Raw genomic sequence first — 19,451 nt, 5'->3', positions numbered from 1 at the left:
AGATCTAAGTCAGCGTCAAAAACCCCAGCAGCAGCAAGAACGTAGCAATCAGTTTAATATGTATTTGTGTTCTATTGATAATAACTTCAATGTTTAATTCTGTTGAGACATTTATTTGCTAAGTTCATTTTTCTCCATAAATTTTGAAAAGGAAATATGCAGAAAGGCATTTGTATAATCAATGTTAGTGTATTGTTTGGTTATTCCTGCAATGACATCTGCCAAACATTGTTGTCATGGTTTAAAACAGATCAATTGATTGGTGAATGTATATTGGTAGATATTAGAACGATTAGGGGATAGAGCACCAGCTGACTCTGATGAAAGCAGTTTTCTGAATATTTACACACTGAAAATATCTTTATTGCTCAATTTTGAGAGCAAACCATTGCATCTGTAAGTCTAAGTGTTTTAGCCATTGCTATCAAGTTCCAACTGTTGCGTTGGCCACAGTATAATATCCTGCTCATAGGCCTAGATTCCGTAAATATGGCATGGCTCCCTATACATGTCTTGCAATTCTAGACCAAATAATGCTTAGAAAAGATTTTGAAATGTTGTGGTTTTGTTGGGTGAAATTGATATGCACTGGTACTCCAATGGAATCCCACAATGATTAAGGACCAGTGTTATTCCTAAAACAGCCAATAATATTATAATTTATATTCTTAATGTGAGGCCAGAATATCTCTTATCTACAAGAGGAATATTTAACCATGTTCCTGGAGGGCTGAAATACTTTGGTCTTCTTTCTAAATAAGAGACTGATTCAGACTTGAGACGCCAGGTGAGTGCAGTCCTCCAGAACAAGAGTTGAATAGTCCTGATCTAGGACATACTGACAGTTTGGAGAAATTGTCATCTTATTAGTTAATAACAAGAAAATAAATTATTATATCTAATCATATTGTAAATAAAGAACAGAGGACAAGGATGGAGCCGTTTGTTTGCATTTATTTACTTCAATTCTATTTTACAAAGCCCCAGACATTAGTGTATGTCACAAGGTGCTTATGCTGATATCCATCCTAAAACCCCAAAGAGCAAGTAACAGTGGCTAGGAAAAACTCCCTGGTAGTCTTGTATCTTAGGAAGAAACCTAGAGAGGAGCCAGGCTCTGACGGGTGGCCAGTCCTCTTCTGGCAGAATCTATGCAGAATCCAGATCAGTGACGATCAGGTGGGCTGTGGGCAGTGACAGCAGGAGTTGTCAGGTGGACTTTGGACAACTAGGAGTAGTTCAGCCAGGTAGTCCTGAGATGCAGTTCAAGGGCTGATGTCCCCACCTATGATGCAACAAGACACCAGAGGAATTAGAAGGAGCATCGCTGAGATCCAAGGATACCTAAGCATATAATTTGACTGACAAAGTCACCCAAAAAAAAACAGGGACTGAGACAAGACAAACTGACCCTTGAAAGATCTGTTTAAATTTGCACACACAAAGATAGAAATATGAATGCTGTGTGCTGAAGTGCTTACAGTGCCATTTCACTTGTTAGCAGGTGTTTCTTTGTGTGTGTGTATAAGAGAAAGTTTTGGACACCTCTTACCGTACAATGGTGTTGACAGGCCTCTGATTGCTCATTACATCGACTCATCCCTACTGCTTCTCCTTTGCCCTCTGTTCCTGACACCACTCATCTGGAATTCTGATGATTCAGCGACTGTCGAACGGATGGTTTGACAACGTCTGGAACTTGATCCAGGGTGGTGGTCCAGACCAGTGGGGTTCTCCAACCTCTAAACTGACCTAGTTCAAGGTCATCCCCTGGGCACGGAGGTGGAGGTGACCCTAGAATTTCCCTAGGTAGCACCTACTAGGCCAAACACCTGTCTGGGAAAGCTGTAAAACTTGGAGGGAACAATGGCATGTAGTAACATTACATTTTACACAATGTTCTCCCCCAATACTGTACAGATCAGTTGGAAGAACACATTGAACCTACCTATGCGGGACTCCAGGGGAAATGTATCATCCCAGCAGGGATCAAGCTTAAGCCAATTGACCCTGAGATTTCATACTCGCCATTCCATTGGTCCTTGACCTCTGTATATAGCATCCCAGTAGTCCCTGGAGTCCATACTCACCATCCAATTTGTCTTGGGAGTCCTTCCTCACCATCCCATTGGTCTTGGAGTCCATACTCACCATCCAATTGGTCTTGGGAGTGAATACTGTCTGAAAACCACACAGAAAACATGTTACTCATGTGTACAAGCTGTCCGTGTCTCATACAACAAATGAATGCATAACGAAATGTGACCACGATCATACGGTTGTCAGTAGGCTCTATTGTGACGACACCGTTTATAATGATCGACGCATCGACGTGTTGACCACGCCTCAATTGACAAACTCCACCATCTGAATCTCTTGTTCATTTAGTGTATTCACTGTTCATTTATAGAAAACATGTTTTTAGATTAATTGCAATTGCCAGCTTCTAATCAGCGATCTAGTGTGGTTGTACAGTACTAACTAAACACATTAGCCAGCCAACGTTTGTGTCATTAGTTCTACTATGTTTAAGAAAAAGAACGTAGGTTAACTAAGTTTCACCCGAAACTATTGTTTATAACCGATTACTATGACTTGAGTAAACTACGGTAACGTATGCTGAAGTTCAATTTATCCTTTTCGCTTGGACTGGCGATCAAGTGAACAATTGGTAACATGGGGTCCCTGGAATGACTACTTGCGGTGAGGGTCCCTTGAAAAAAGAATTAAAGAGCCCTGTTATGCTTAAAAGGTCCCAGAGTTACATTTAAAAAATTTTTTTTAGAGATATATCCAGTATAGGTGTGTGGTGGTCTGAGAAGGACACTCCCGACGTCGGCAGCTGGATATGGCCCTCCAATTTCTCCTTACCAGATTCGTAAACAAATTATACCGGACATGTATTTTAACTGTAACTTTTTTACCATTTAGATCTTTTGATTGAGAGCCTTTGTTAGGAAATGAAAATAATGTTGTCATAAACCGTGTACGCAGCCAGCTGAGAGCTACAAGGACACTGCTGATATTTACAACGACTAACCATAATGACAACAACTGACCTTTACGAAACCCTTAAACATGATCCTGTGCCTAACCGTAACCTATTTTTATCAAGTTCTGACATTAAAGGTCGATTTGCATTTTAGGAGCGTTCACATAAACCTTTCCAATAGACAGACACAGAAGCACAGGTCCACATAGATCCAGTCAAGTAAAATATATGGGTCCGCCTTCGCGAACAAGGTTCCAATTGGACTAAACAAATTTTGTTGTGCTACGATTGGTCACTGACTTGCCAATCGTTTACCTTTATTAATCTGACCGGTGAAATAGCGTATCTCTGGAAATAGTAAGTCACGACATTTCCGGCTTTACTGTGACATTAGGCACGTACCTCAGGCAGACTGTCAAAAATAAAATCTATTCCTCTGGACGGTAAACATGTACTTTTTAAAGTGTTAATTTGTCAGTCGATATATACGCCGAAGGCAATTATTTTGACAGAGGTCGGTAGTATTCAAGTACCGTCCCCTTGGAGTTCTTTGGTGGATTGTTAGCAAAATAATTATCAGCAGGTGGGTTGCCAATGCAATGAATTACGTTTGGAACAATCTGCTTGAAAACGTCGTGTTTGTAATGAAAAAAACGCACTACTAGATCCTTTGACGTTTTAAATTGGCTGCTGGCCTGCATCTTATATTTGCTACCGTCACAAAGCTTGCCTTTGCCACCTCCTGCATCGCAAGTCTGCATGACAACATATGCATTGTGCTTTTTGTTTCCTACGGTTATGTTTACCTTGACTTGTAACTAAGGTTGGTAGCTAGATAGCGCCATCCAGTGTGGCTAAATGTCAAACAAGGGTCACGGGCGTGCCGCAGAGCAGCCTGTCAATGGCAGGTGTTGATTCTTGTTTATAAGAAACCGTATTATTGTGAAATGTGGTCAACTCATTTTCCTCCCGAATATGTGACGTATGGATCTGCCCAGAGGGGCGTGTTTCTTATTCTTAATAAATACAATATTTTGCTTCCTACCTCCGGATGCCTGCGATAGTGTTGCCTACTTAGAAATATTCCGATAGGATCCAGCATTCCTGAACTGGCAATCCGTTGTCAATTAGGACTGTAATTCTGCGTCATAATTTGCACTGATGGTGATGGTATCGGGTTTACTGAAAGGTTGATGCATTGTTTCTTGGGACTGCAGTTCATAATTTTCAAGCGCGAGCAGCTGTCACCATGGTGTCTGTCTCAAACCATTGATGTCCATCTTTTATTTAATGTCCTAAATCGAGTGAATATTACAGCAGGTCATTTAATAACTTTTAGGTTAGGCTTTTGGGATCATATTTGAAAACTTTTTTTTGGGCACGAGAAACTTTTTCTCTTAACGTAAAGATGTCTCTCTTAGATGGTAAGTTTTCTGTTTCAGTCTGGTAATATTGATTTAGCTAACAACTTTGCTGTATGGGCTTGAATCATTTTCCTTTACTATTTGTTTGGGAATGTTTTCTGCTTTGAAAAATGCATTCTTTTTAATCATATATATTTCTGATGTCTTGAATTTAGGTAGCCTCTGGATTTATTGTTCCATCAAAATCCAATACTTGCTTGTCCCAGAATAGGCTAGAATTATAGGCTCTTCTCCACACTGTTGACAGTGATGTCTTTCCAAATTCGGCATCTAGTGGAGTGAAGGATGTTTTCATTGTGTGATTAGTAATTCATGTCAATTATTTCCTGAGCTTGGTTGCTACTACAGTTAGGTCCGGAAATAATCGGACCCTGACAAGTTTTTTTGATTTGATTTTGTCTGTTTACCAAAATATATTCACGTTACAGTTAAATTATAAATGTGTTTTTAAAGTGCAGTCTCTCCGCTTTAATTTGAGGGTTTTCACATCCATATTGGAGGAAGGGTTTAGGAATTACAGCTCTTTCATTTGTAGCCCCCCCCTTTTTCAAGGTACCAAAAGTAATTGGACAATTGACTCAAAAGAGGCTTCATCGACAGGTGTGGGCTATTCCTTCGTTATTTCTTCATCACTTAAGCAGGTAAAAGGTTGGGAGATGATTCCAGGTGTGACATTTGCATTTGGAAGCTGTTTCTGTGAACCCACAACATGCAGTCAGAGGCGCTCTCAATGCAAGTGAAACGGGCAATCCTTTGGACAGATGAAACTAAGATCAACCTGAACCCGAATAATGGGAAGAAAAAGTATGGAAAATGCTTGGAACAGCTCATGATCCAAAGCATACTACATCATCTGTAAAACACAGGGGAACCCAGTGTAATAGCATGGGCATGCATGGCTTCCAAGGGTACTGGGTCACTAGCGTTTATTGATGATGTGACAGAAGCAGCCAGATTAATTCTGAAGTGTACAGGGATATACTGTCTGCTCAGATTCAGCCAAATTCAACAAAGTTGATTGGACGGCACTTCACTTTACAGATGGATAATAACTCAAAACATACTGTGAAAGCAACCCAATTGTTTTTTAAGGCAGAGAAGTGGAATATTCTGGAATGGCAGAGTCTATCACCTGGTCTCTACCCGATCAAGCATGCATTTCACTTGCTGAAGACGACTTAAGGCAGAAAGACCCATGAACAAACAACAACTGAAGACAGCTGCAGTAAAGGCCTGGCAAAGCATCACAAAGGAGGAAACCCAGTTTGGTCATGTCCATGCGTTCCAGACTTCAAGCAGTCATTGCCTGCAAAGGATTCTCGACAAAGTATTAAAAATGAAAATTTTATTTATGATTGTGTTAATTGTCCAATTATATTTGAGTCCCTGGAATAAGGGGACTGTGTATGAAAATGGTTGGAATTCCTAAATGTTTCATACAATATTTTTGTTCAACCCCTTGAATTAAAGCTGAAAGTCTGCACTTCATTTGAATCTTAGTAGTTTAATTTTCTAATAATAAAAATTGTGTCAGTGTCCAAATATTTCCAGACCAAACTATATGTAAAGATAACCTGTTTTAAATTGCCTTATAAATGAACAGTCCAAGCTGACATTATCTTTACTCTTTGATAGTTTTAAAGAGTCCCAACAGAAGGAATGAACTACCCTCATTTTCTTCTTCTTTCTCCTTTCTGCATGACCTCATTCTCTTCAATGTTTCAAATAGTTCAATAGCCATCCTTTTCCTCCCTTTTTCCCGAGCAGACCTTTGTAAAATAGGGATGGCCGAATTTCAAGAGAAACTGAGGCTTCAGCATGAGACCTCCATGCACGCAGAGCTGGAGAAGTTGCTGATGACAGCCAAGGGCACTGAGCAAGAGGTGGGTCGGTTAGCTGCCAGTTTAGGGAGGTTGGATCTTGTGGTGAGATGTGTTTCGTCCTGTTGGGATGAGTCACAGACGAGGTGAATGGCCTGGGTTTTTCTCAACTGGTCTGACACACACAGATGCATACACTTCACGGTTTGGCAACACACTCCCACTCTCACTGTTTGTTTTGGGGAAAATAAGTGCGTGCTAGAAATTCCGTTAGAAATGTGCAATTTTGGTGTTTGACGTTGCACCTTAAAGTCAATTAAAACACAGCACTGTGGTGGAAGTTAAAGCACATTGTGTAGTAGGAAAGGCCTATTAAGTATGCATCATCCAGTGTACAAAAATACAAGCAGTTCTAAAATGCCATTGCATATTAACTAGGTCTAATAATTTTACACACATCATTACGTGTCATTTTAGTGCAGAGAATAACAACGCAGTCTCACTAGTACAAGCCCGAACATCTCGGATCCCTTTAGTGTAGTTCTTGTTCTCCCAAACAACTGATACCAGGAAGCCAGAATTCAGTCCATTCCACTGGAGGCCAGCCGTGAACGCAGTATATCAACTGTACATGACTATAACGGTCCTATTATTCAATACTATGCATACATACGCATCGCCGATTTGGTCTTTAGTTCTGGATAAGCATTTAGATTTCATGTGTTGGGCTTCCAGTTCACTTATGCGTGACATCATACTATAGGATGTTCCTAACGAGAGAAATACTTCTAGGGCATCTAACAGGTGGATTCCTTTGAATCATTAATGTATAATACATTCCATTTGGTGGGAAAGTACAACATTTCTCTATGACAGTGTTGCTCAACACTTGCATTTATTTAATACAGCCAGTTGTGATATGGGCTTGTTGGGAGATTAGACTATAATCCCACTGGGGACATTTAGATGGTACTGACATGCAACATTCATCAAAGCCTTTGAGCATATGCCAGAAAAGACAGTTGAGGCCATAACGCCATTTCTTTTAACAGTTTTATGAAATCCTGTGCTGCTATAGGAATAATCAGACCTGTGTTTACTTATACTCTTTAATAGCTCCTGTGATTTGGTTGATTTCCCAATCAAGTTCATCTGATTCAAATGATCAGTGAATCATAGTTAGATCAGTTTAAGAGATTTGGGAAACCTTAATTTGGGTTCTACTGATGTTATGTATTAATTTGTTCTGTGAAGATGTTCATGGAGTTGCAGGACATCTTGTGTCCTTGCTGTGTCTTGATCATTGGCATGTTCTGTTTCAGATTTCCAGAAAGGACTTTGAGGGTTTCAAGAAAATCTTCCACAGGTTCCTCCAGGTGAAAGGACCGTCTATAAACTGGGAGAAGATCAACAAACCACCAGAGGATCTGGTGAGTAGCTTGGTTTCTACCATGCTTGTCTAAGCTCAAAGTTCAGACATTTGTTATTTTCTTTTTTTGCATTACAAATTACAAAAATAGTACCCTCCTATTGGAAATCCATTGAAGACCTATTTTAATGTTGCCACCTCAAATTATTATCTATCCTTCAAATAATGGCATGCTTAGTATCGAATGCTCATTTCTATTTGGCTTTAAGGATATTCTACAGCTTGCATTGTTTCACTATAAAGCACGGTATATCAGCACAGTAAAGGTCAATGGCTATGACATCCATTGAGTTTGTTGAGTTACTAACGTCTAAACTAGGGTCTTAGAAACACTAGCATTTCTGGATACTGTATATATCAGGTGAGATTGGATCTCGAGGCCAAAGCACTTTCTACAATGATCATCCCCTGCCAGCTGAGCCGATGGAAGCCAAGGTGGCCCTTTTGAACATGAGAGTTGGTAGTTTGCTTGAGAGCGGTCATGTGTCTCTGGCTGTCTATGGGGCCAGAATGCACTGGTCTTGTTCTGTCATCCCAGAGCAGACCAGGGGATGATCTGGGACAGAAAGCCTGGTGTTGGGTTTCCACACACAAACCCACACAATCATCCCCCCTCAGCTGACTGGAACGTGAGACAGCCAGTCAGGCGGTGTTACTACCTAGAGACTACTAGGTAGTTTGGGATGTTTCCCAGTCTGAATGTCTAAAGTACATGGCACAGGCACCCCGCACCAACAGAAACGAAGCAAAGGAAACCAGATCCGAAAACAGAGCACGTAGCTATGAGCCAAAGCCAACCAGCCATTTGACACCCGGATGATAACCCCCCCCACTTCCCAAATTTTCCCTTGGCTCATGAAAGGTTACCGTATATTTAGCCTGACCTCTATAGTATTCAAAAGCACAACCCACCAACCCCCTTGTGGGAGTGAGAGGTTGTAGGCCCATCTGTTCTAGGTCTTCTTTCGGAACGTGGTTCACGGTGGTCGGGCTTGAGACCTGGGACGTTCCTGGACTTGCAGTGTTCCTATCACATCCACACAGGTGACGTTGAGGAGCTTGGGTTTGAAATTGGCCTCATCCCGCTGTATTTTCTCCTAGCTGTCGCCAAACAGTACATTAGTTTTAATTATTTATCCTACATATCGTTGTCCGCCATTTATGTTGCGCAACGTGTGTACCATGTTGACTTGAGAGTTCATGTTCCGGATGGAGTGAGCCTCCCAGAAACAGGCCAATGCTGTGCAGTGGTTCAGTGGTCCGATAGTTGTCCAATGTTTGCTGCGTAATCACTGAATCCACAAGGACACGGTTATGAAGAAATGCCCAGCTTCTGCTCTTGGGTCAGTGTTGCTTGTTTTCCAGTGACTGACCGTTTGTCTAAATGGTTGAAGGCCATTACTGTTTGAAAAACTGATATGAATTTCCCTTGAGTAGGAAGGTGATTTATTGCAGGGAACCATTTGGAAAATCAACCCAAGATGATTCCACATCCGTAAATAGTGACATTCCTTCCGAATTTAAATATAGCCCTATTCAAGAACAAAAAAATGTCAACATACCATGAAATCTGACCTTCATGGTCCCAGAATCTTGACTGGACACTGCAGCTGTCTGGTGAAGTTGCAGGGACACTTGAGGACTATTGTGAACACACACTAAATTGTTTCAAGCAAGACTGTTAAACTCAATGGTTTTGACGTTGTTGCTCTGAGGTTATTGCTGAACTTACCTGGTAAAATAAGACAAAGTGGTACATCATGGATGTTTGAATACTTTTTAAAGAGGTGTTTTTGGGGGTGTTTCCATGCTTTATGTGAATAGTTCATATCCCTCATTTATGTATACATACACTGCTGGACCACGTTTGACGTTAAATACCAGTAAAGGAATTACGGTTCCCTAGAGATTAATTAAATAGGTAAACAACTCACATCAAACCCTGCAAAACAAATGTTGTAAAATACATAAACAATTAATAAAATATGCAATTAGTATTTATCATACTGCTTAAAGTATTTGTTTCTTTTATTCACTGTTCTTTTATAACTTGTGGTTTTGAGTTAGGCTACATTCCTAATGCTTTGGCAGTGTTCTTTGGAAAAGGCCTCTGAGCATGAGTTCATAATTCACGTGCTGTCAGTGTGCGCTGACTATTCCAGAATTTGATTATGACGCCATAATACATTTCACCACAGCTGCCTGGAAACACCTTGATGCTTACTAGTTATGTAGCAAATGTCTGATTTAAACTAGTTAAATTATACATGTAAATTGATACTGGTAGCAACCGTCTAAAACTGTTCGCTTTTCCTGTAAATGTACCTAATCACTGTCTGTGTGCTCAGGCATGTTTCTTTTACATGGCAATGGGTTCAAGGCCAAAAAAGACTATTCCCAAATCTGCCTGGAAAAGCGAATGGAAATGACAATCTGGAGTTTTAGAGTGACCTATCTTATCACCTTTATCTTTGGTTTATTGGGATTGACAAATATGGCATAGTTACGTAACTTGTAGAATGTTTTTACACAGTTATTTTGACCATTCGTCAGCTCACCCATGATATAAGTTGTGTATACTGGTTGTGAATTTAATAAATCTTTGTGTTAGAAATTTGTGGGAAATGGATGCGGAGGAATGTTTTTAGAGCCAGATGCTGTTAGAAAGCCAGGGGTTGCCTACCCCTGTGCCTCGGAAGACAGGTTGACATTCATCCAATGTTGCAGCTCACATCTGCCTCATCATTGCCTGGGGAATTGTTCTACTGCTCTTACCAATTGTAAGGAAGTTACTACTATCACCATGCCAACACTGAAGCAGTAGCTTTCTTTCCAACGTCACAGGAAGTTGTGTGTGGAAACGTAGTGCAGGAGGTGTCAAAACACTTTAACGACACAGATTCTTGAGTCTCTGTGCATTGGGCAATAAGATGATAGGAAGGACGTGTGGGTGTGATGATGTGACGGTTTCCATCCTCACTGCGAGGCTAAAACAAGAAATCTTTAAAATTAGGACCACATTTGGTCAGTCCTTACTTTATTAGACTTAGAATTTTTGTGTGGTTGCATGCAAGTGAAGGTCTTCAGTGTGATGAGTGAAGGTCTTGAGTGTGTATAATTACTCTTTATCCTTTTTTGTCCTCATGCCACACATCCCTGACATTGTCAGTAGCCAACGTTATGTGGCCAGTAAAGATCAGAGGGACTGATTATTTCACATGCTTCAGGCCAAAGGAGATAACACGTTAGAGAATGTGCTGAGTTCACAATCTTTATAAATTCTTGCAGTCAACTGAAGGCTACAATCAACATGGCTCAATCTTGTTTTTCAATTGAGCAAAAGTTGGAAACCGGTAATCTAAGAAGTTACCTCACATTAGTTTCTCCATTATGGCATTTTTTTGTTGTTATTGAAGTAACAATTTATGAGAGTCACAATTCATATCTGTAGATGTTCTATAGCTGGTAATACAATCAGCAATCTTTAACAAACTATCTTTTGATAATTAATTGCTTGTTAAGGTTCATGGGTGTGTGCCTAGATATGCACTGTCTAGTTTTCAGACAAGGATGATTCTAATTTCAAGAAAACCTTTTTACAGACTATGTGGTCACTGCTCCTTTTGTAAGAAGCACTTTGGTCAGGGAACCATTGTCTGTACTGGTCTCCCCTGAGTCCCCTGCATGAGGGGTGCAGAACCAAAAAATGCTGTGGTGCAGAACCAATGTCCATGGTCACATCCAACTCTCATGAAGGAAGGCCCAGTGGCAGAGAACAGAGCTGTTGGACAATTTGTCGTTGTCACATTGAGCAGGTTGGGGGAAAATGATTGGAACAACCAAACGGCAAAGAATTCTAGTACCCTAATATGAAGCCTTATCACAGTTTATTTTAAAGAGAACTTGATGTAATTCATGAATTCGTAGTATAGGAACACTGTACTAACATTGTCGGTGTTGAAACGGTATACATTTTCCATTGGCCACTCCCAGCATCTGACCTCTCCCTCCCTGTTGCAGATCCGCCCCTATGACAAGATCAAGGCCCAGGGGCTGCCGGACAGCGTGGCGGCCAGCCTCAACAAGCTGGTGGTTGTGAAGCTCAACGGAGGCCTGGGCACTAGCATGGGCTGCAAGGGCCCAAAGAGTGTCATCAGTGTCCGCAATGAGAACACCTTCCTGGACCTCACCGTGCACCAGATTGAAGTAATCAATTGTTATGCTGTACTAGTCAATTCAGAAAGTTCACCAAAAGTGTTGTCAAAGTGGCTTCCTCCAGTGCACAAACACTGCTGCAGTAGAGGATCACATCCAGCACGCTGGTATTTCAGCACTCTTATCATTCCCACTTTCTATGCATCTAAAGCCCAGAAGCCAAAAATACTGTGGACCGTACTGTGTATGGTCAAACCAAATGTTCCTAAATGAAAGGTTTGAATATGATTGGAACGTCAGGGTACTTTCTGAATTGACTGGAATGTGATTGGAATTGGTGCCAGTATATGCTAGACTTAAATCAGGGTGAATGTAAACACTTCAGTAAAATTCTAGTCTGGGGATGTTTTAGAAGGTCGAACCCCTGGAAATCTCATGTTCCCCCTCCTTTTCTCGCAGCACCTAAACAAAACCTTCAATGTCGATGTGCCTCTGGTTCTCATGAACTCCTTCAACACTGACGAGGACACCAAGAAGATTCTGCAGAAGTACACGCACCACCGGGTACACATCCACACCTTCAACCAGAGCAGGTAACCGCAAGGTCCTAGTTAGTCAGGAAAACAAATTATACCGGATGGTAATGCAGACTGCCAATAAAAAGGCTAAGTTAAACACTTGGATAATGACATGGTTGGCTGATAATGTTTGGACCCCTTATAGTTGCATCACATTACTGCACCATCTGATCAATGTGTAAAGATTATATATATATTTAGTTTTTTAGAGCTTGGTGTTTCATGTTACGTGCTGCTATTTTTCCCAGGTTTCTATTTTTCCCAGGGTTCCCTTTTTTTTAATGTAGACGTTTTCCGTCGTCCTTTCCACTTTCTGTTTTCAAACTCACCTCTTTTTTCATTTCTTACCTTCCTCTTCACGGCAACCCCCAGATACCCAAGGATCAACAAGGAATCCCTCCTGCCCGTGGCCAAAGACCTGGGAATGCACGGCGACCAGGCTGACGTCTGGTACCCACCCGGCCACGGCGACATCTACGCCAGCTTCTACAACTCTGGCCTCCTGGACAAGCTGATCGCCGAGGGCAAGGAGTACATTTTTGTGTCCAACATCGACAACCTGGGCGCCACCGTGGATCTGTTCATCCTCAACCACCTGATGTCGCAGCCCAAAGACAAGCGCTGCGAATTTGTCATGGAGGTCACGGACAAGACCCGCGCCGATGTCAAGGTGAGCAGGCTCTGGCTAGACTCTAGCAGAGGTTTAATCCAGAGGACGTGATAAAATAGTTGCATTTTCCACAGGCGGGGGGGGGGGGGGGGAATTAGTCGGTTGAGGTGATGTAGGTCAATTTACATTGAGCTACAAAACGAAAGTCCTTCATTTTGCCACTGTTCCACTATCCGACTCCTCACTGTACTGCCACCTCACCCAGGGCGGCACGCTGATCCAGTACGACGACAAGCTGCGACTGCTGGAGATCGCCCAGGTGCCCAAGGCGCACGTGGACGAGTTCAAGTCGGTCACCAAGTTCAAGATCTTCAACACCAACAACCTGTGGATCTCCCTGGGTGCCATCAAAAGGCTGCAGGAGCAGAATGCCATGGACTTAGAGATCATAGTCAACCCCAAGGTGAGAGAGAGGACAACCGTCAAGTCTGGTGACTGTATGTAGAGTGGCTCTCTGGGTTTAGTTTGCAGCCCTGTGTTTTTGTCCTTTAATGTGAGTTTGAGATTCTCAAACACATCTTCATATTAGTTGTCTCTGAGCGAAGAAGCTCCTAACCCCTCATCTTCCTCCTCGCTAGACACTGGACGGTGGCCTGAACGTGATCCAGCTGGAGACGGCGGTGGGCGCCGCCATCAAGGCCTTTGACAACGCGCTGGGCGTCAACGTGCCCCGTAGCCGTTTCCTCCCAGTCAAGACATCATCGGACCTGCTGCTGGTCATGTCCAACCTGTACAGCCTGGACGCCGGCTCGCTGACCATGAGCAAGAAGAGGGAGTTTCCCTCCACGCCGCATGTGAAGCTGGGCAGCTCTTTCACCAAGGTAATGCAACCCAGGGGGAGACTCCAAATATCAACCTTTTAAAATGGAAAAAAACTATTAAAATCTTTGTCTGTGTTTTTTCACAGTGATAGTCATTCGTTTTATAAGGTTTGCATTGTATGTGTGACCTAGGCAGATAGTCTAGCGGTTAGTGTGTTGGGCCAGTAACTGTAATGAACAAGGCACTTAATCCCTATTACTCCTGTCACCTGGAATGAGAGTGTTTGCTGAAAAACATTTAAAATAACCTGTTATGGTTGCAGGTCCAAGACTTCCTGACGAGGTTTGAGAGCATCCCAGACATGCTGGAGTTGGACCACCTCACCGTGTCTGGAGACGTCACCTTCGGAAAGAACGTCTCTCTGAAAGTAAAGTCTTCATATCCCAAATTCCTGTTGCATAGTATCTACCCAGAATATGGATGTCGGGATTTAAGAAATGTCATGAAAATGTTTTGTTGTATTTCAACCTGTGGTTAATGTGTGTCCCCTTCTCTCACTGTCCGTTCCACAGGGAACTGTCATCATTATTGCCAATCATGGAGACCGAATCGATATTCCAGCAGGAGCTGTGCTGGAAAACAAGATTGTCTCTGGAAACCTGCGCATCCTTGACCACTAAGATGTTCAGCACAGCCAAGAGACACATGGCCAAGATAAAAGACATGCATATCAGGACAAAGTTGCCTTTCCACATTGTTAGGCATTATCACTGTGATTCACCACTTTCCCATATCAGATACATTGTCTGCAGGTTGCAAGGAAGTACTTTGCCAATCTGTATGAAATGGCCTAACAGACATACTGTGGTTCTGGTCTGGAGACCATGACTGTGTTTACAAAGGCAGTCCAATTATGATATTTTCTCCACTAACTGGCCCAGAGCATTGGGCCAGCAAACATTAGGTCGCTGGTTCAAAACCCCGGGCAGACAATCTGTTAACCCTAATTGCTCCTGGGTTGTTGCTGTAAATAAGAATGAGTTTGTAGCATTCTTAAATAGCAAAATCACTGTAAAAAATATATTTTGAGCTCATCAGAAAGGTTCACAACAAATACGTCGAAGATGACCTGATTATAAGCCGAACACCAGTCGGTGGAAAGAAGATCCCCTTTGGCCTGCCTGTTTAAACACAGCCTGCACATGCTGTTACAGGATCTGGAAGCTCCTTTTACCCTGGCAGATCAATTCTCATAGGCCAGGGAGAACCTGAATAAAAGTGCAATATGGATATAAACTCTGTCTTGGTTTTATTTCATTAGACTCGTCTTAAGTGGCAAATCTTCATGTGATTCTGCTCCTCTAGTTAGAAGTGCATTTTTAATTGTAGTTTTAGTAACACCACATATTTGATTAGTTTTTTTTATCAGCGGTCTTCCTGAAAGGTCTAGGGTTAAGACCCCCCAATAATAGTGGGGAATCTGATTTCATGGGACATTTCATTTTTAGGTACGTTTAATTAGCGGTGAAAGCACCTTCTGTTCCTGACAACTATGTGAACTTTTAAGCAGGTTAACGTTTCGCAAGGCTTCAGGGCAATCTGGTATACTGTTTGGTGTACTCTCATGCCAGGTGTCAGTGTCTTCACCAACATTTCATCAAATGTCTTTAAGCAGACAACTCGTCCCTGTACTCAAAAATGCAAAGGAGTCCAGCCTAAATTTGTGGCCATGATGAAATGCTTTGAAAGGCATGGCTCACCTCACCAGCATCATCCTGGTATCACATGAACCATTTAGAAATAACTGTGCATGTTTTACATAGTCTCTTGTTAATGCATCCATAAGAGATTTTGATGTCTACGCTTGTTGGTCTGAGAGGATCAAAGTCTCCTAGCCATTTCCGCGGCCTATCATGATAAATCGATTTGAAACAGTCAAAACACTACTTGGGCCAAAATCAACTGTTGAGCACATTAACAAGAAACTACTGGTTAGTTCAGAAATGGCAAATGACCAGGTAGACCAAGCAAGACTTTGCATTGAATGACAAAATAATGCTCACCGCAAGGAGCTGATTGTGGAGTACAGGAAAGGGAAGGGTGAGAATGCCCCCATCCACTGAAGTGGTGCTGCACTGAAGCTTGGCTGTTCTACTCAAGAAGATAAGTGCTATCGCTTTTTGATGCTTTGACTTGCTAGTTAAAAGCAACCAAGTAGTTTTATGTTTTTTGTTGCAGCCATGTTATTTGCTGTGTGGCTATTTGCATTAATGAGCAGGTTTGCCTCAAAGTGGCCTGTGAGTGTGTATGCAACAGACCAGGTACCGCTAGGGAGCCTTCCGACTGCTAGGGAGCCCTTGACTGAAAAGGGAGAGGGGGCCCCAAATAAAATCTTACTGAGGGCCCCCAAAAGGCTAGAGCCGGCACTGGCAACAGACTACGGACACATTTTTCTGATGCTACTGTTTAGTATTCTTCCTCTGCTACTACCCCTACCTTTATTTAATTGTGTAAGCATTTACCCCACTTGAAATAAAAAAATATCTACATTTGGATGGTGAGCTGTATTGGATTTTCACCAGACATATCGTTTGGCGTTGAGGCCAAATAATACAATTTTTGTCTAATTTCACCATAACACCTTTTTATACGTGGCCTTAGAATCTTCAAGGTGTGTTTTGGCAAAGCTCAGTCGTGACTGCATGTGGCCTTTCTTGAGGGTGGCTTTTTTCTTGCAACTCTCCCATACAAGCCACATCTGTGGAGAATTTGTGATATTGTTGTCACATGCACACAATGACTAATCTTTGTCATGAATTCCTGCAACTGCTTCAGAGTTGCTGTAGGCCTCTTGGTAGCCTCTCTGACCAGTTTCCTCCTGGCTCTTTCATCCAGTTTGGAGCGACGTCCTGACCCAGGGAGGGTCTGTGTTGTACCAAATACCTTCTACTTCTTAATAATAGACTTCAGTGTGCTTTTAGGCACTAATAAAGACATATAATTTTTTTTGTACCCATCTCCTGACTTGTGCCTGTCCATAACTTTATCCCGGAGATCTTTTGACAATGCCTTGCCACCCATAGTTGTTTTCTTCAGTTGCACTACCAAGGACTGAAATGCTTCAGGAAAAGCTTGTTTCATGCTGAGCTAATCAAAATGACCACAGCTGTTCACAGTTGAAAGTCAGTTGGCTTTGTGTGCTATTGAGAAGGTGATTAACTACACCTAGTTGGGTTTACAAGTCCTTTTTAGGAGGGGGGTGATTCTTTTTCCAACTCAGTGATTCTGTTTTTTAATTTGTATATATTTTTTCTGACAAATTGGTATTATATCTTTCACTTGGATGTTATAAGTTGTAAATACAGCTGAAAATATTTTTTTTTTGTGTGTCCGTTTTCATTTCAGGCTGCAAAGCATCAAAATGTGATTATTTAAAGGGGCGTGATTTTTTTCTATACCCACTGTATATTATATTTTAGGCATTTTATGTTTTATTGGACAGGAATGCGGTGAAATGTATTTTTTCTTTGCTGAAAGATATGTAGTTTGGATTTGAACCAGTAATGCAGCCATGTGTGGGCACCACATGCAGCAGGTTTGACTGCTGGACTACCCTGGGCCATGTGAAAGTGAAAATAAAAACACAAATATTTTGTGTATTACTTTTTTCTCTCCAAATTAATAACAAATGAATAATTCCAACATTATTTCTGGATTCAAAAATGGTGGGACTCAATCTTTGTGAAATAATAGATCTACTTTTAACAGTCTACCCCTTCCTCTGTCATCCCCAGGACATTAAAACATGTAAGGACCTGTTGCACTCTAGAACTTCGATGCATTTAAGAATGTATGCCTTCTGTTGTGTGATAATTCTAGTTTAGACTTGCTGGTTGAGCTACTAGATAAGAACTAAAATGGAATTGTATGTGCTTCAGAAGTCACATTTCTCGATATCAACTGTCCCGAGTGTCACTGGGCGTTGCTGTAATAAAGCTGGGCCTTAAATGCTAATTGGGAAGAAAATAGGGTTAAGAGCAAACAACTATACTAAATCCTTAGCTAAACCTTAAAACTAACCTTAACCCTACAGTAACCCTAACCCTGCTCCTGCAGGTTAATGTTGGAGTTATTTTAATACTACTAAGGAGCAGTTATCTGATAAATAGGGGATGGTGGAAAGGAAGAGAAGAGGTTGACACACAACACAAAAAAAACTACATTTCACACACAGATACAGAAAACCCCTGGATGTCTCAAAATTGAACTCAATTGAAAAAATGTAATGGAAAAAATTGTTTTCTTTTCATGAGAGGAACGTATGTAATATTTTAATTGTTCACTTGAAATCATTGATAAGAGGAATAGCAAGCCCTCTTCTGTCAGTCCAGTTGACTAGTAGATGGTAATAGTATTGCATTGAGGACAGGATAGTTGTAGTGTCAGGCTATGCGGCTGCAAGCTGCGGCTAAATCCTACTTGACAAATGTTTTCCTCAGTGGCAGTTTTTTTAAAACTTCTTGTCACATGAAGAATGCCACAACAAAGGTTGGACCTACAAAAAGTGTAAAATCCTTTAGAATCTGTAGAATCTCTGGAAAACAAGGTTGGTTTGACAGTACGATGCCTATCATTCATAGAAAAGGGGAGTATGTAGCTGTAAAATGTGTACGTAGGTTAATTAGTGCCAAAAAAGTAAAGATAAAATATGTATTCATGTTGTGAATTATACTGTTATTATATTCTTGGGCTATGGCAGCCACACATGGCCATATTTTATTTCTGCAATTCAGACATTAGGTCTATTTTACACTAAAAGTTAATTCTGGGGGTTCACAGGAAGAATTACATGTTTTATCTCTGTGATGCACACAGGCTTCAAATTAGCTGTTTGAATATAGGCGTTTCCATTCCTCTTCCAATAAAACGGTTAAATTAGAAAAGTATGTAGATTATCAAATATAATCAAACATGGGTCTTTTACCTAGAAATATAGAAGCCCCTTCACCTTAGTCTTTTTTACTATGTTGCTTTATACATATGATTTGTACAATCTGATAATCGCATTAAAAGCCAGTGGAATTTTATTTTATTTTCCAGATTTAAAAAAAAATGTGATTCCATTCAGGGATTTCTACCAATTCGAGGTTCCAAAAGAATACTTAACATTGTGAAACAATTGTACATTCAGTGTCCTCCATAAGTATTGGCTCCCTTGGTACAGATGAGCAAAAAAGGCAATGAAAAATGTAATTTCTGTTTATTACCTTGATATCACACTCAAAATATGGAAGAAATCTAACATTTAATTGATCAAAAGAAAACTTGTGAAGAAAAAATATTTAAAAAAAATAATCACACACTTCAAAGGTCTGATATGCCCGATGGCTTCTAACTTAAGGTTAGATGTTATTCACTTGGTAAAAGGAATAGTCTTGTAGTGTCTCTCTTAACTGAAAAGTAATTGACAGTAATCATTGAAATGGAGTACATCCAATCTTGGGACATAAGCTTGCTGTAGGATCACCTGTGAATAAAGTGGACAAGGCAGTGGGAGAACGTTTGTATTAAAAATATCAATGAACATATGCATAGTTACTCCCATGTGTGCATGTATTTCA

General features: G+C 41.1%; 1 protein-coding gene and 1 long non-coding RNA gene across 3 annotated transcripts; one reads left to right on the top strand and one right to left on the bottom strand.

Moving 5' to 3' along the window:
• Window positions 1-934: 934 nt before the first annotated feature.
• On the bottom strand, window positions 935-2,676 carry LOC117594896. The gene is made up of 2 exons (XR_004576189.1): window positions 1,553-2,676; window positions 935-1,285 (listed from the first exon to the last, which is right to left on the bottom strand). It is a non-coding gene; the product is annotated as an uncharacterized LOC117594896 (long non-coding RNA).
• A 686-nt stretch (window positions 2,677-3,362) lies between these two features.
• On the top strand, window positions 3,363-15,126 carry LOC105021527 (UTP--glucose-1-phosphate uridylyltransferase-like). 2 transcript variants are annotated; one of them, XM_010889270.4, is made up of 10 exons: window positions 3,363-3,575; window positions 6,184-6,299; window positions 7,559-7,666; window positions 11,686-11,871; window positions 12,280-12,413; window positions 12,771-13,068; window positions 13,274-13,471; window positions 13,647-13,889; window positions 14,153-14,257; window positions 14,403-15,126. In XM_010889270.4, the coding sequence occupies exons 2-10, from the start codon at window positions 6,201-6,203 to the stop codon at window positions 14,508-14,510; spliced, it is 1,479 nt and encodes a 492-aa protein (XP_010887572.2). In that variant the 5' UTR covers window positions 3,363-3,575; window positions 6,184-6,200; the 3' UTR covers window positions 14,511-15,126. The 2 variants fall into 2 exon arrangements, with proteins under 2 accessions (XP_010887572.2, XP_010887571.2); XM_010889269.3 differs by lacking the exon at window positions 3,363-3,575 and adding an exon at window positions 4,029-4,416.
• The last annotated feature ends 4,325 nt before the right edge of the window (window positions 15,127-19,451 follow it).

Source organism: Esox lucius, chromosome 9 (assembly GCF_011004845.1).
Source record: "Esox lucius isolate fEsoLuc1 chromosome 9, fEsoLuc1.pri, whole genome shotgun sequence".
Classification (NCBI taxonomy): domain Eukaryota; kingdom Metazoa; phylum Chordata; class Actinopteri; order Esociformes; family Esocidae; genus Esox; species Esox lucius.
Note: the sequence above shows the minus strand (reverse complement) of the source record. Positions and strands in the feature narration are given on the sequence as shown.